This window comes from Danaus plexippus, chromosome 15 (assembly GCF_018135715.1).
Source record: "Danaus plexippus chromosome 15, MEX_DaPlex, whole genome shotgun sequence".
In the NCBI taxonomy this organism is placed as follows: domain Eukaryota; kingdom Metazoa; phylum Arthropoda; class Insecta; order Lepidoptera; family Nymphalidae; genus Danaus; species Danaus plexippus.
This window is the reverse complement of record NC_083547.1, coordinates 6,655,321-6,671,982: the sequence shown is the minus strand read 5'-3', so window position 1 is coordinate 6,671,982 and position 16,662 is coordinate 6,655,321. Positions and strand designations below refer to the sequence as shown.

Here is a 16,662-nt window from a genome sequence, read left to right as displayed (position 1 = left end):
TTTAATCGAATAGTCGCAGCCAAAAAGCCTTACATCATTTTAGAAAAGAACTGATTAGATTGCTGGACTGATAGAAATCAAACAGCTAAGAATCAGCAAGGAAACTGACTTCCAAACAAAAATATCGCACACACACACACACATACACAAAGGCACGCACACACATACAACCACACAGATAAGGGAAACACACATTTGTAGGAAGGTTTTATTTATTTTAATTTTTTATTTAAAAATGACTCGCTGTTGTTGTAAATAAAATTTAATTATGTGTTATAAGCGTTTATTTTAAAACAACTTGTACTTAACAATAGTTACGTAAAAATATTTTACGTTCTTAAAAATATATAACTATTTTTGTGCATTTTTTTTTATTGAAATACAATATTAATATGTAGATGGCGCTAAAGAAGTTTTATGTTGGTCGTGTGATCTCAGGCACAATATACGTATATATATATATATATATATATATACAGATATATATATATATATATATATAAGAGGACTAAAATTATGTATCGATAAAGGCAATGTCGGCATTATGATGAAAAATATAATAAATACAAATAAGTCTTCATTATCTTTTTAGCTTTTGTTTAAAGAATATATATATAATAGAATATATATATATTCTATTATATATAGTTTTATATAAGAACTCCTTTTCTTTCTCGGTTCCTATTGAAATGTACCAAGTTAGTGTTCTGCTCTGGTGTATTGTCGCCTTGCTTGATGCGTTTGTCCTTAGCCATTTGAGCGACCTGTATAACATTATAATAAGGAATCCATTGACACTATGCTAATATATTACTATATTTTTTTTATTATCATAAATAATTCAATTTTTTACATATGAAGTGATTGTTAATTCTAGTATGGAGTTATATTTACCAAATCCGATTAAAACATGGAACATCCTGTATATGTTCATTCTAGTAAAAACACGGCCATGTAAGTAACAAAGCCGACCTCAATGACCTCGCCAGTGTCTAGTATAGAGTAGTAACCAGGCGACTCTTACCGCTTCGTCTATGACCTTGAACTGCCAGTTCCAGTGCACCCTGTATAAGAACGGCCGGTGGTCGAAGCGGTTGTCGTCCGGGCTGTAGCTCTCCGCGTGGTAGGACGGGGTCAATACGGTCATCTTGTGACGATTGATGGCGTAGCAACGGAAGAAGTGTTTCACTTTCTCAGCCACCTTCATAATATAGCGTTTATATATAGAGACTTCAATAGCAGCAAGTATATAGGCGCTGTCAGCGTTAGTGACGGATGCAACATGAAAATAACTTGAGGCTGTCATCAGTTATTATAACAACTTATTGGTGTTCATAATTATTGTTAAAAGTAAAATTAAATCAAAGACTGTTTAAAAGGAGAATAGAACCATGTTTGAATTTTGGTATGTTTTGTATGTTTGGACGCAAGACAGCAGAGTTCAGTGAGTGCGGACCATTGAAGAATGTGAATATAAAGAACCTTCGAGAATTTGAAGAAATGAAGTTCCATTTTTAAATAACATGAAACGTGCTGAAAGAAGTGACATTAGTGACGTCAGCGAGGCTTGCGTGTCTCTCTTTAAAAACAACGAATTTGTATTAAACCCGCTCTATACTTTAACTTCGTTACAATCAGGGTCGGAGTTCACAAACTTGTGACCTCCGTGAAAAATAACTTTGAACCATATTTCATAGAATTTTTTGTATCAACGTGGTATTCACATGTGTTACAAAAAATCTTCAAAGCTCAGATCGTTAAGTATAACGAGAAGAATTATAATCAATTTAAATGTCGCTATATTTGGTACTGTTCAGAAGAAAAACGATTCCGAACTGTTTTATCTGAAAACCGGGTTGATTGGCGCCGAATAGAAATGTCCTCCCTGTAATGTATGGAGTGTGGATGGATAGCTATAGGGCCGATAATACCACTTACCTCTTGGGGGGTGCACTTGTTACCCCATGTATGGACAAGTTTGTGGAACATGCTGTAGGGGCCACAGTGGTATGTTTTCCTTAGCTTCCCAAACTCCGACAGCTCGGAGTAGGTCATGCCCATGTCCTGTTCATCGGTTTGTGTTATTTGCCCGTCCGCCAAAGGCTCTAATTCGGCGGTCGGCGGAGCTTGCAGGATCTCGTTTATGGACGGCAGGAAAAAACTTACACAGACAAATATATAATTAAATAAATAGCGTTTAATCATATAAGGGTTAGTTTGATATGAAATGTGCGATCGAAATCTGTGTTGGTATATATTTAGTCCAACGTAACAAGATAATTTTTGTAATCAAACTTAATATATCACTAACGACTGTACTTTTTAATGTCTCTGTTTTTTGTATTTAAGAGATTTATCAATATATTATAATTTTATTGAAATTTATAATCTATGAAAATTTTAGATTTTTCAGGAAATCGACTTTTGTTATCACAGAAGCAAAATACTTTTTGATTAAAGATAAATTGTAAGTGACAACTAATTACCCTTTTCCTTTACGTATATATCGTAACAGATTATAAAGTTAACATAAGGATTAAAAAGTTAATTTCATATCTGCCTTTAATTCTAAGATTTCTAAACGCTATTTCCTATTACCAAATACCGCTCACCGGTTCTTGGCATATCCGAGGAATGCTTTCAAATCAGTCTTGGATATGCCGCCTATGGGGTTGACGTCGGCGCTGGAGCAGTCGTATTTGGTCATATAACCCCTCAACGCTTCATCCACATTAGAGGATCCTAACACCAGCAAGCCGCCCGGCCTGCCTCGCACCCACAACATCAGTTGGGCGAACAGATATGACAGCACCATGCGGAGACGAGCCTAAGGGAGACGAAATTTTTGTTTAACTGTTTGTACGTTTATCGCGACTTACATGGTTCGTGTTGTTTTATTCTTTAACGTCTTACTATTAACATTATAAATATTTTTTTTTTTTTTGGATATTTTCAATGTATATAGAGTATAATAAATGTGTAGAATTATTTTGTCGGTGATATAGATGTCAATGTCAAATAATATTTTATTGCCATACTTAATTACTTATTGCCATGTTGTTCGTCACGTCAAGTTAAAGTAGAAAATGTGTTTTTCTATGGGAGTATTAGTATAACGTTATATTAATGAAAAAAAAACTTTGCAGTAAATCAAATAGTGTTCTAAATAAAAATCAGATATATTTCTTGGTTTTGGACAAAAAAAAAAATTTTTCCTCTCAATTATATAGATATCAATAAAGCGTAATAATTATAAATTGGTTCTTAAATATCACCTGAATATTCTGCAAGGCCAGATTCTGCCTGGGACATCCACCTTTGCTCCTAAACTTGGGCACCAGACCCGTAGCGGTGGTAAATATTCCTATAACAGCACTGACGGCCGCGTCGATAGTGATAGGGAAGTGGTAGCTGCCTATTTCACTCGCGAGCTGGTAGAATATAGAATACAGAATAGAATAAAGAAGAATACGGCACTGACGAGTTCTGTCTTCAAGACTTTCAAATCTTTTTTGGGGATACCTATACATACATATAAATAAAAACTCAATACACCACAATACTTAAATTCTATCTTTGGGTTGACATACAAGAACTTCCTCAGATATAATTTTGGTAACGGTCTTTTCGCAAGCCCGCCCCACATATCAAGCTACTTTTTTAAATCGCGCATCGTCTTTTCTTTCTTTTTAGAATATCAATATTGATGTTATAAAATATAATATTCATGATATCTTCTCTAACTAAATAATGACCTTAAAAAATAAAAAGCATAAGACACTATTGATAAAAATTCTTGTTTAATGGGCATCTTGTGGCTATCTGTATCACGCATGTCACGGTCTGTCACCTGTAAGGCTCGTTGTTTGGTCTCACTGCTGGAGTTCTCAGAGGCCATGTAGCACGTGACCAGCAGCCGGTTACAGAGCTCCATGGGATCTGACGGCGTGTAATCACTCTGACAGAGGATTTTACGAAGATCATACAACACTTGGCTCTCTGGTGACATAAAAAATATATGCATAAATAATATACGGGAAAGGGACTACGTTATTGTAATAGTATGTTAGTTATACTAATAATATTTTTGATATTAACTTATAAGTTTGCCATTGAATTTATTGAAAAATAATAACGGTACAGTAAAATTAAAAAGTTTGGAACATAGGAACTATTAAATTAAATTAAATTATAATAATATTTAAGTTAATTAAATGTAATTATAATCTAACCTCCTTTATGTATAGTTTCACATATGAGTGTGCACATAGAGAACACTATACAGGCTGTGCTAGCGGAGTCCACTCCGCCGCTCAGTGGGAGGAAGAAACCACCTTGACCTGATCTCCGAAGATAGTCCCATAACCAACAGGCTGGACCTAGGTTACACAAATATCTTAAACCGCATCCAAAACAGTCTAGCTTTTTGTTTTTGGATATATAAATACATACATAACTTGGAGACTATACATGTTTTATATAATAGACTTATATTTTTTATCTCATAATATTATAACCGTGTAAATTCTGTCAGGATACATTGCGGCCATCCCTCACATGCAACGTAATGGATTTTGATGAAACTCTCAAATAATGTCAGTCATGCACCAGAATATCATGTAGTACATAACATATGCCACCATTCAAATACTTATTAACATTTGTATATCACGTAAAGTCACGTGACACAGACTATAGATAACGCCATATATTGGTTAGGTTGGTTAGTTAGGTTAGGTTAGATAGTTAGTTAATGTCTATTGATTTGCAAAACTTTATACATTCCACTCTGATTCTAAGCCCAAGGTGAAAGTTGACGAAGCCACAGGAAATTACTTGTTCCAAGATAATTCTCTTACCCAATTCGATTTCCTCCTCCGGCGTGAGATACTTCCAGTCTATAGGCGGGCTGATAGTGAGGTATATGTCATCATCGTCTGATAGGGCGAAGTCGACGGGAATTCTTGGAAAAGGTGGATTTGATGCTGCTACATGTGATCTCGACCTGATACTGGCTCTGTATGACCTGATGTCTTCCAAATCTATAGTAGCTGTTATGACTTCCTGTGAAAACATTGTGAGAAAACTGTTTAGAAATAGCGTTTCATCTGCTGATTTGACTCAGGACACGATAGCTTCTATGTCAAAGCGACTGTTGCCATAGGATCGAGGGTTGAGTGGCGACGAATTTTGTAGCCTACATTTTCCATACGAGTTTTTATTCAAATATTGTAACTAGTCTACTTACTTTTTTTACTTTTAGAACTTAGAAGGCAGGTTATGTTATTTTTAAAAATAGCTATAGGACAATAAAATTTTATCAAAATCGATCCAGCAGGTTTTGGTTTTATATATCTTACATCCATATTTATATGCATTAATAAAGATTTTCGGAGCCAATAGACTTACAACATCGGGTAAAGCGAACTGCAGCCCGCGACTGACTATATGTCCGTTGACCGCAACACAAGAACAACCATTGAAGTAAATTCTCTGTCCATCGCAACCTCGAAGGTTACTGAACAAGTACGCGCCACCGCTTTTGAAAGTTGCGCTCTTAACCAGGTCGACGGTTACATAGGCTTTTCTTAGTTCCATGTAACTTCCGGATCCGTTCGCTATGATTTCTACACCATCTAGACTCATAGGGATATGACGACTGAAATTAAGGGAATTCGTCTTAAAATGGCTTTTCTCTAAAATATGGGAGCATAGAATTTATTATTTTTTTTGTGAATAAGTTCGTAATGATTTAAATTTAGCAACAAATGCTGGCCACTATTAAACGTAGCTAGTTGGACGCTATAAAGGGATACAAAGATATATAATCTGTAATATATGTTATTCCTAAGTTTATGTTAATTCTTTATATAACAAAAGTAAGTATATAATGTAGAGTTAAAAAAATCTTATTGCACTCTTAGAAGAACTTAATGCCAAATGACACAATCCTATTTTAATCGATTTTATAATATACCTTTGAGGATTCCACAACTCTTCACAAATTTCAAATCCAATGCACGTGTCTTTCGTAGAAAGAACAGCGTCTCCAATTGGAACAGTAGTTTGATCAGTTATAGCAGTGATCATTCTTGGTAAGTAATAATCTTCTACTTGTCTTTCCTAAAAATTGTATATTAATGCTTTTATGTGCAAAACTAGTAAACTTTACTATTAGAGCTTTGAAGTACAGTATGATTTTTTAGGCCCTAACAAAGCAAATCGGTCTGAAGCTTTGCCGACGGAAAAGTTCAGTAAAAAAAACGATGGATAAAGGCAAAATATAGTCCAAACTTTTCTATTGACAATATGTACTCACTTTAGTCCAACAGGAAAACCACCTAGACTCCCTGTAATTTCCATCTTCACATAGCAACATCTTTGGTCTAATCAGCAGTATCTTTTTGTTCAAGAACGCTACTCTACAATTGTAAGATACATTCCGATGCCTGACCGGCATACCAACGTCGACCAGTATATCCTTGCACGTGGGAGACTTGAGCAGTTCGACTAAAACTTGCCAGCTGTGTAAAAACGTATCAGATTCGTGGAAATGATCCTCACAGCTGTAACCGCTGGAATTAAAGAGATGTAATCATTGAGGAAACTTGTGTGTGATAATTTTTAACCAATTGTAATAAAAGGGCTTTAGCTCTTGAACGACGTCAGCAGATATTAGACACATTTTAAGATAAGCGTTAGAAAGCAGTTCAAGCTAAATTGTGTTGATAAATGTGAAGGAATTTTTTCTTCGTATATTAAACTATTTCACTAAAATTTCAACACAATTATAAAATATTATACGTTCTCTTAAATGGTCCCTATTTTTAATTAGGCTTTTTTGATAAAAAATAATAAAGGAGGTCTTTCATTACTTACGTCACTTCCAACTCGGGTCCTGTTCGATACAAAGCTCCCATCTCCTTCGCCTCTTGAATGGACTGCAATATTCTATTGAGATTTCCATCGAAATCTAAAGCCCATTGATTCAAAGTACATACAGCGACTACAACCTTACGACCCATTCTGTTGTTCTGAATAAAAAACATTTTCATAAACCAACATAAATTTAAATATACAAAAAAAAAAAAAATGTCGCTATGAAATAAAAAGTGTTATCTGAAATTCTTTTGACTCGTTTAAGTCGAACGAAGAAATTCTTTAATGTGACTGCATAATAGCATCGTGCCTTCATAAAGTTTATGCAAAACAAAATAACCGAAACCAAACAGTAGTTAACTGTATAACATTTTTTTTTATTTATTTACATTTCTATTACATTCTGTTATAATTTGTTTAGTATTAAATTATTTTGCAAGACTTTGTGCATAATTTATAACCTTACTGGATATTGGTCATTATCATTAAAAAAATTAATGATTTATTTATAAAAATTACTTTTATTCTCGGAGACCGTAACCAATAAAGAAATGACATGCTAAATCTCACAGCAGATTTTCTTGTACTCGAAATTCTTCATCAGTGATTAAAAAAAAACCGAAAAACATTCAATGTTTGAAAATCGAATGAGAGAAATAGATTCTTTAAAAAAAATGTCTCATTAAAATACAAACGGATTGTAATATATTTTCGAATGTTTTTTTCACGTAATTCTGTTAATAAATTATTAGTTATGTTTGTTAGTAATGTCTGTCTATAGAAGTTAAGATGTACTGAGGGCTAAAATTACTTTTGAAAACTTTTGTATATCGACATATTGTAATGGAGCGGTAAACCTTATCAATGATAGTAAGTATTCCATGACGTTGTTACAGATTTCACATTTTACTACGTTTCCTTCACATCTGAATAAGGATTACAGGTGTCTATGTTAAAGGAAAGTGCTGGAAAGTGCTCTATGGGTTTCGAATCTCTAGCTTGCAAAATGAACGGAAAGTTAAGGGGCCTTAAAAAATTATTCTCAAATTACCCGATTTTTTCTTATATTCTTTATCTAGTTACTACAAAACTTGCTCTTAGAAAAGTCATGATATCTAAATGGTTAGATAAACAAGAATTAATGTAAGTTAGCATGGATTCCATTTAAATCAACGAAGTTATAGAAATATAACTCTGTATAATAGAAACCGCATCCCGTTTTTTTTAAGTCAGTTAAAAATCAAACTGTTTTTGTAACTACTTTTAAGTAATCTCAATTGAGCGGTACCTATATACATAAGTTTATACAGTATTATTATGTATATACAGAATTGTACATAAGCTGTGTTTTCATTGATGAGTGATGAGTATGACATGGGATCGATCGGCACCACCTCGTGCCAGCTGCCACCACTCACGTCGCCCTACCACCTGCTAGAGGTCTACGCACCCAACAGTAGAAAGAACTTACACAATGAATAATCAACCATAAAATATATACATTTAAAGGTAATTTTGAAATAAATCCTTCTGAATGGATTGAATATCGTATTTTATGATATACGACCATGAAGCTTAATATTATAAGTCCATATTAATTAAATAATTAAATAAAAATTAAACGATTTGATCAGATGAAGTTAAGGGTAGTTCATATTTAAATACTTATTAAAATAATGCTCTATAAAATACACAATTCACACCTTATACACAATAGAAAAATAATTAAAAAAAATTAATTATGTGTGACAGTGTTTTTGAAATAATAAATTTTAATAAATATAATAAAATTTTACATACTGTCAAGATTACATTGCGGCTAAATAAGGGCAAGTCATGGCAAATAAATTTCAACTGACGGAAATATAAAAGCAGTTTTTGTTATTCAATAAAAATCGCATTACTTCGATAAATAATAAACACAAAATATAGAGTTATTAAACATTCGTTAAATCGAAGTTCATGTATATTTTATTACAAGGAAGTCTTAATAATTTAAAATATTAATAATATTAAACGATACTCACTTGATGTTTTTCGTATATGAAATGAGTTATCGATTAGCCACCGTGTTGCCTTAGAGACAAAATTGCTTAATAAAAATCTCGACTTTCATGAAAGAACCCAGATAGAGCATAGTGTAATATAAAATATATATAATATTTACAATAAGAAAAATCATGAAGAAGTAATTCGAATTAACAATATTACGAAACGTTTGATTGGTTACAAGGTTGCGCGGTTTATGTTAAGGATTCTATGTGAATTTAACATCAAAACCGGCCCTAATATTTGAAAAAACGATTAAAATTTCGCCGAATCATATTACATATATCAAAAAATATATCCTAATTGATAATTTTCATCAGCTTTAAATGGGATTTCGATTGGACTATAAATAGGACTATAGCTAATGACTTAGGTTGCAAGTGGTTAGTAGGAAAATAATCAACATTTTTTTCAACGAATTCGTCTATTAGTGGGTAGCGATAAGTCGGAAGTTTAAATATTTCATGGAAGTTCACACGTTACTTGGAAGTGCAGTCACCTTTCAGACTTTCACGGAGCTACACGATGTAATCTGTGAAGTTTTAAATTTTCACGTGTCGATTTTTAATTATTCGCAAAGTTATTATTATGATATGTACAATCAAGATTCCTTACTTAAATTACATCATAATTGTAAAAGATAATATTAAATAATAAATTCGGGATTTTTATTCAACATATGGGACAATTAATTAAGTTTAAAACTTAATCCATGCATACTCTCTCCAGTTGAGAAGGATTTAGAAAGAAATACTTTGAATACTTAAACGAGTAGAATAAAAAAAATACTAACACAATGACAGTCAAAAATAACGAAAGAAACAAAGACGCAAGAGAACTATATATGAGTAACAATGAGGATAACGGTAAGATATTACTTAAATTAAAGTCTTAATGAAAATTTTATCTGTATTATTAGGTATGAAATAAACAACCCTCTTAAATATTTAAGAATCCCTTACAAGAAAAACTTTAAAAACATGCATGAAGCTTAATAATTTGTTAAGAAAAAAAACAATCTAGCCGTTTTTAAAATAGTTTCTTTTTTGTTATTGTGAACAAAGTTCTAGTCGCACGGGTAATGGAGGAAGTTGACAAGGTGTGTTTTAATCCAACCAGTGTAATACAATATAAGTACTGACGTCATTAATCACTTGATAAAACACTGAGCGATCGAAGCATGATAGGGCTTTCTCCCGAACGCTATAAGTTTGGGCCATCATATAACCTCAGTTGGCTTTCGTGCGCCGAAACCTCCGGCAGCTTACATGCCTCCAAAAAGCTGACGATATCAATCAAAATAGTTTTGCAGCCATGGCGACAGATTATTTAAGGTGGCGTCGCGATAGGACGTATGAACTTTTATATTGAGAATTTTAATTTAACTTTTTAATATGTTATGGTGGAAACAACTGGAGTGCGTGCAAGAAAACGTTCTAATGCTAGAACGAGAAGAACAGCAGAGAGAACACGTCAACAGCACGACAATTACTTTAAGACTTCGTACTAGGGATCCGGTGTTAGAAGATAATTTATATTTAGCTAACATAGATCAAGTTAAATCATTACAAGCGTCTTTGTTTCCGATTTGTAATAAAGGTAGAGAGAAGAATATGAATAACATTTTTGAAATTACTCTTAGCTTTTTATAGAGTAGTTTGTGATTATTTAACATAAGTTGTTCACGATCGTTTTACAGGAACTTTTATTACAAACTTTCTACAAAACAATATAAAGACAAATCAGTTGGAAATCAACACAGATGTTAAAACTTTTAAAACTACCGCCAAATTAAAGGAGCCGCGGGAATTATTTGCTCTCCCAAAAGAATTGGATTGTCCGCAACAAGCTCCTAGGTGGCCAACCGAATGTCAAGTGAGTACATTAATGTTGTGATCAATTGGTCAGAACGTGGTATTATGTAGATACTTTTAAAGGTTGTAGAAGAAAGAATTCAACATATAACATGGAGTCCAGCGTCACCAGAACCATATTACGTGTCCAGTGGCAAAGAACTCAAGCCACAGCCGGTCGGTGAGGAGGCAGGCACGGTTATATATCAATACTATCCCATGAGTGCCGTTAACTACGTAAGTTTGATTTGAAATACCTTGATAAAAAGTATTATGATTACATTTATAATGAAAGTTTTGTATATGATATGGATGAGTCCGTTGTAAAGTTACGTAACTATAAACGTACAAATTATACAGTAATGTGTATCGATTTCCAGTTCAGTCGTTCTACTGTAGGAGGGTCCCGTCTGTTCCTGTCCGCTTGCACGACAGCCGGTGGTGACGACGAATTACGTTTCGAGTCACGTTTCGAGAGCGGTAACTTAGCGAAGGCTGTTAAAATCACGTCCGCATACTACGAACTACACCTCCGTACTGACCTTTACACGAATAGACATATGCAATGGTTTTATTTCAGAGTAACCAACACGAGAAAGCAAACTATGTACAGGTATGATTTATTAGCAAAATATTTTAATTAATAATGCGTTTGCGTGCTGACCACGTTTATTTCAGGTTTTCCATTGTAAACCTATCTAAACCTGAAAGTTTGTATAATGAAGGCATGCGACCTTTATTATATTCTACGAAGGACGCGCAATTACATTCGATCGGCTGGAGACGCTGTGGTGACAACATTGCTTATTACAAAAATGACTCCATGTTAGTTTACCAAATATTATTACTACATATTTCAGAGAAATGTGAAAAAAAAATCAGTCATACATAATATTTCATAGAATTTGAAAATAATGACGTGTTTATAATAATAATAATAATAATAATAATAATAATAATAATATTTTTTTAGATGCGAGGAAGAAGAACAATTTCCAAGTTATACATTAACATTTAATATAGAATTTCCGCACACAGACGACGCTGTATACATCTCACATTGTTATCCTTACACGTATTCCGATTTACAAGAGTATTTATCAAGATTACAAGCTCATCCGGTGAAATCTACTTACTCTAAACTGAGACTTCTGTGTAGAACGCTAGCTGGAAATAATGTATATTACCTCACAGTAACCTCTCCCCAAAATACAAATGAATTTGAACAAAAGGTACTGAACAATGGCATGAGAATAAGTACTTCACAATGTACATGAACAGTATTGGAAAAACTTTTTTTTTTCTGTTTAAGAAAAAGAAAGCCGTAATTATAACAGCAAGAGTGCATCCAGGTGAGACGCCTTCTTCGTGGATGATGAAAGGGTTTATGGACTTCCTTACTGGGGACACCAACCAGGCGAGAGAACTACGAGAGAAATTTATATTCAAACTTGTTCCAATGTTGAATCCTGATGGTGTGAGTTATTTAAGATTAATCTAACTAAGATATTCAAATTACAAAGCATGTTATATATATTATCATCTTTTTTAAGGTAATTGTTGGAAATAATCGCTGCTCACTAACTGGGAAAGACCTGAACAGACAGTACCGCACAGTAATAAGGGAAACATACCCTTCGGTGTGGCATACCAAAGTTATGATTCGGAGGTAACTGGTTTTACATCAAAAGAATATACCTAAAATGTTTCAGCTGTTTTACCTAATTAGGTTCAGGTTACAGGAGGAATGCGGGGTAGCTATGTTTGTGGATTTGCACGCTCACTCCAGGAAGCATAATATATTCATATACGGATGCGAGAGTCGAAAGAACTCAGACAAACGATTACAGGAACAGGTCTTTCCACTTATGTTGCATAAAAATGCAGCCGATAAAGTAAACCACTGCCTATTTATGATTTCATACTGTTGTACTAAGAAAACGGTGAATAAACAATGTTTATTTTTTTAGTTTTCCTTCGAGAATTGTAAGTTTCGAATTCAACGCAGTAAAGAAGGAACAGCTCGTGTAGTAATTTGGATGTTAGGAGTAGCCAATAGCTACACTATGGAAGCTTCATTTGGAGGGTCAGAACTAGGCAGTAGAATGTCCACCCACTTTTCAGCCCAAGACTACGAAAGTTTGGGTAGAACATTCTGTGAAACATTGCTTGATTTCTGCGACGAAAACCCGAGCAAGGAAAGATTAAGAACTAAGATAGTCACACGTTTACTAAAAGAGGGATCCAACGCCGATGAACCTACCAACATTGATCTTTCTGATTATTCCAGGTTGGTGTCACAAAACATACAGAGACCAAACGACTAACAGTTTTTTGTATTTTATTTTTAGACTGTCACCAAACTATATCGACATATATTAACAACGCAACGATCTCAATATAGGTATCTGATTTCTATTAAAAAATTTAATCTTAACTCAACTGCATTTATCTACAATTTACGAAAAATTTTAGCAATTCCAAGTGGTAAATATATATTCCCTGGTTGATTGAGGACGATACAATCCTCCTGCAAAAAATATAGCTGAATTTGGTGGTATGAGTGCGCTTTAGGAAGATTATAGCAACTAGCACTCGGTCCCAATACCGAAATTCATTAGTACAATTTTGGTTTTACGAGAATTTTTTTGTCATGCTTTAAAGAAAGTTAATCTTAAGTTTTCTCTTAAAAGTAATTTTGTAACAGTGATGAAGGTGACACATCAAGCAGTAGTTCCGAAGCGGGTGTAATAGGAGGATCCAGCAAGACTACACAACTCGCACCACCACCGTCGCCTATTCTTCCTGACATTAATAGAAATGCTATTGAAGTATGTATACTACAATTAACTCTAGTTTTGATTTTATGTACATATGATATCTCAATGATTTCAATTCTGCAGAAATCCAGAAAACAGCCAGTGCTAGAGAAAATACCAAAAATTGAAAAGAAGAAGACGAAAAGGGAAACTTTACGGGTACATGTCAATAAAAAAAATTGCAGTTACATCAGAACTTAGAGCTAAAATTGGCTTATTTGTTTGTTCAGGTCTCCAGAGCTACTATTGATATGACGTCGGACGCTATGACAGACGCATCATCAGATTGTGATTCATTTGAAGAAAATCTAAGTCCACTAAGAAGAGTTAGAAAATTGTTACAGCCGCCGGGGAAGGCAAAAACTAGAAGAAAAAAGAAAATGCCACCTGAGCTAAAAATATTTCGTGCACCAGTAAGAAACAAAAGTATTTAATACATTTTATTTGATGTAAAAACGACCTAAATCGAAAATCCCTCATTCTGATTCTAAACCCAACATTGAATTCTTTAAACAATATTGGGTTTAGAACAAACTGCAATTATGTAAAAATATAAAAAGTCTTAAAAACATGTAATTAACCATAAATATTTCAGACAAGTGACTCGCCCTTAAATTCAGACAAAGAGAAGAAGTCCACGAAATGTATAAGACCGAGGAGTTTGTCAATGATAACGGAACCGTTAGAACAAACAAAGTTAAAACCGGCGTCTTGGCATCAATTTCGCCATTTACCGACACATAAGTATGTAACATTATAATGACACTTTGAACAGGACTTTTCCAACGCATATTTAAAGAAATCAATAGCAATGAATACCCTCCAAATCCATAAATTTTGAATTTTTTTTTTTAATTCAGGTCTATAATTGAACAAAAAAATAGGAATCTTCAGCCTGCTGAATTACAAGTGAAATTAAATGTCTTAAAGAAAAGTATATGGACTGGAATACCTGATGATGAAAAGGGACCTCTCTCATGGGGCATTTCCAGTTTTGCTACAAATTCATATTTCACGGACAGTGAAGCCCTCCTTAGGTATTAATTTGAATAGTGTTTGTTTATAATATATTTTTAAATATAAATTTAGTTATGAAATTAATATCTACTAGATCATGTTCCAAGAAACTTGAAGAATTAGAAGGTGAAAGAAAAAAGAGAAAAGATGATAAAAAGAAGAAAAAAACTAAGAAAGTGTCTATAAAAGTTCCCAGCCCTGAAAATATATTGGAACCAATTATAAAAATGCCCAAAAGTAACAAGAAAAGGGGGAAGTAAGTTATTTTATTACATTCAAGACATCCACTACTGGTGTAATTGATTAAATAAAATTAACATAAATTTTTTTCAGATTGAAACATACAAAATCAGAAAGTTCGAATCAAATTTATAGCGCAAGCTTTACTGAAATACCAAGGAATACTCAGAAAACTCAAAGTAAACAGGCAAAGACGTTCCGAAAAGGTATGTTTGTTGCAACAGCCATCCAAACAAAACAACCAAATAGTAAATCGGCGAGGACAGATAATTCAGAATCTGATGAGTCTATACAAACAACCAAGAGGGTTAAGAAAAAGAATAGGGTAGTTAAAAATAAATTGCAAAAAGGTAGCTCAGAACTAAAAATAAAATCAAACTAGTATGAAAAATAATAGAGTATTGGAAAAAATTATGATTGTAATATTTTATAGTACTAACTGATTGTTTAAAAATATATTAGCAATTTAAATAATTTTTAAGAAATTTAATGCAATGAAAATATTATTTATTTTATTTCATTCAAGTAGAATATGAAAAAAAAAAATTAATTATTATTTTTTAGTAAAGTGAAAGACAATTACAATAAAAAATTATGGTAGTGCGATAGACAACATTGTCCTTCAATAACTTTTGCTTTTAAAACCTTTTTACATTTATATAGTAGGTTAGAATGGAAAAACTGACTGAAGATCGCTGTGAGAATAAGACTAGCTATATCTGAGCTATCTATATATCTATATACACATTGGGAGATGACCCTGCTAGCTCATCTGCCAATGTAAAACATTTGCTACAATCAAAAAAACTCAATCATTGTTTCTCGTAAAAAAAAACTCTAAAATTACTTTTTGTCAATTAATTGATTTAACACAAACAATCTCGCAATACTCTGTCGAAGTCACAGCATCTCATTATTATCGAAAAGATTTTGTTATGAATTGAAATAGAATAAAATGTTATTACAATTATTTTAGACAATATATTGTATAAGTAATGTCACATACATAATATAGGAAAATAAATATTACAGAATATTAGCTCATTCCCTTCACTATGAGAACTAGAAAAGATGAGAAGTTTGAATTAAATTAACTCTCAGATTGTTTTATTAGAAGTAGATTTTATAGTTAAAATTTTTCACCCAATTACTACTTATTTATTCATAAAAGGATTACAGATATGGTTAAAACGTGAAGAACATGCTTTTAATATCTCTAGGAAGCTTTTTGTAACAGAAAAAAATAATGTATTATTAACATTTCTGAAATGATGTTCTCTTATTTAATACACTTGGATTTCTGTGAGAGAACAAGGTATTTTTTGTTGCGTAGTGTAATAGAATTAGTTTATCAACAATTTTTTTTAGATAATGCGTTCAATTTTCTCCTAGTTATATTAAAAACGTTATCAGTATAAATAAAAAAATGAAAACACACTTACTCTTTTCTGTTTTTAATGAAGTAAACGTTATTCTATTTTATATCAGATTTACAATCATACGTTGTAACAAAAATTATCCACTAGCCTAACCAAAACATTTTTAAACTTGGAACTTTTAAAAAACTAGACAAATGTCAGACATTGACATGACATTGACTTTTTATTTGAAATGAAAAACTTAATTTTTAAATTATTAGGTATCTACGGAATTAACATAACACAAAGCAATATATTAGTTGATTCTTATAAAAAAAGTGTTATTGTGACATATCATTAGGATTTTTTCCTTTCTTTATATTTGATCGATATTATAAAATTGCTAGCATGTAACATTTTCACTAAAACTAGAATACAGTAATATAC

General features: G+C 32.7%; 2 protein-coding genes across 3 annotated transcripts; one reads left to right on the top strand and one right to left on the bottom strand.

Moving 5' to 3' along the window:
• Nucleotides 1–248: 248 nt before the first annotated feature.
• LOC116766180 (glutamine-dependent NAD(+) synthetase) lies at nt 249–16,456 on the bottom strand. 2 transcript variants are annotated; one of them, XM_061522889.1, is made up of 13 exons: nt 16,300–16,456; nt 6,880–7,034; nt 6,320–6,575; nt 5,978–6,123; nt 5,410–5,659; nt 4,860–5,064; nt 4,233–4,379; nt 3,851–3,999; nt 3,276–3,431; nt 2,613–2,827; nt 1,939–2,161; nt 1,025–1,201; nt 249–764 (listed from the first exon to the last, which is right to left on the bottom strand). In XM_061522889.1, exons 2-13 carry the CDS (start codon nt 7,023–7,025, stop codon nt 651–653), a joined length of 2,184 nt encoding a protein of 727 aa, XP_061378873.1. In that variant the 5' UTR covers nt 7,026–7,034; nt 16,300–16,456; the 3' UTR covers nt 249–650. The 2 variants fall into 2 exon arrangements, with proteins under 2 accessions (XP_061378873.1, XP_061378874.1); XM_061522890.1 differs by lacking the exon at nt 16,300–16,456 and adding an exon at nt 11,131–11,288.
• LOC116766357 (cytosolic carboxypeptidase 2-like) lies at nt 10,323–15,257 on the top strand. The gene is made up of 17 exons (XM_032656193.2): nt 10,323–10,527; nt 10,628–10,803; nt 10,866–11,018; nt 11,162–11,394; nt 11,460–11,606; nt 11,755–12,013; nt 12,094–12,258; nt 12,335–12,450; nt 12,517–12,676; nt 12,752–13,071; nt 13,489–13,612; nt 13,685–13,759; nt 13,831–14,013; nt 14,196–14,344; nt 14,461–14,637; nt 14,712–14,873; nt 14,951–15,257. Exons 1-17 carry the CDS (start codon nt 10,323–10,325, stop codon nt 15,237–15,239), a joined length of 3,093 nt encoding a protein of 1,030 aa, XP_032512084.2. The 3' UTR covers nt 15,240–15,257.
• Nucleotides 16,457–16,662: the final 206 nt, after the last annotated feature.

Excerpts from the sequence above, each read along its gene's own strand:
- LOC116766180 (XM_061522889.1), bottom strand. The coding sequence starts at position 7,025 with ATGGGTCGTAAGGTTGTAGTCGCTGTATGTACTTTGAATCAATGGGCT. Across the intron at positions 2,828-3,275 it reads TGGCCTTGCAGAATATTCAG|GCTCGTCTCCGCATGGTGCT; the intron begins GTGATATTTAAG and ends CGTCTCCCTTAG. Across the intron at positions 765-1,024 it reads TCAAGGTCATAGACGAAGCG|GTCGCTCAAATGGCTAAGGA; the intron begins GTAAGAGTCGCC and ends AATGTTATACAG.
- LOC116766357 (XM_032656193.2), top strand. The coding sequence starts at position 10,323 with ATGTTATGGTGGAAACAACTGGAGTGCGTGCAAGAAAACGTTCTAATG. Across the intron at positions 12,259-12,334 it reads CAATGTTGAATCCTGATGGT|GTAATTGTTGGAAATAATCG; the intron begins GTGAGTTATTTA and ends ATCTTTTTTAAG. Across the intron at positions 13,613-13,684 it reads TTAATAGAAATGCTATTGAA|AAATCCAGAAAACAGCCAGT; the intron begins GTATGTATACTA and ends TCAATTCTGCAG.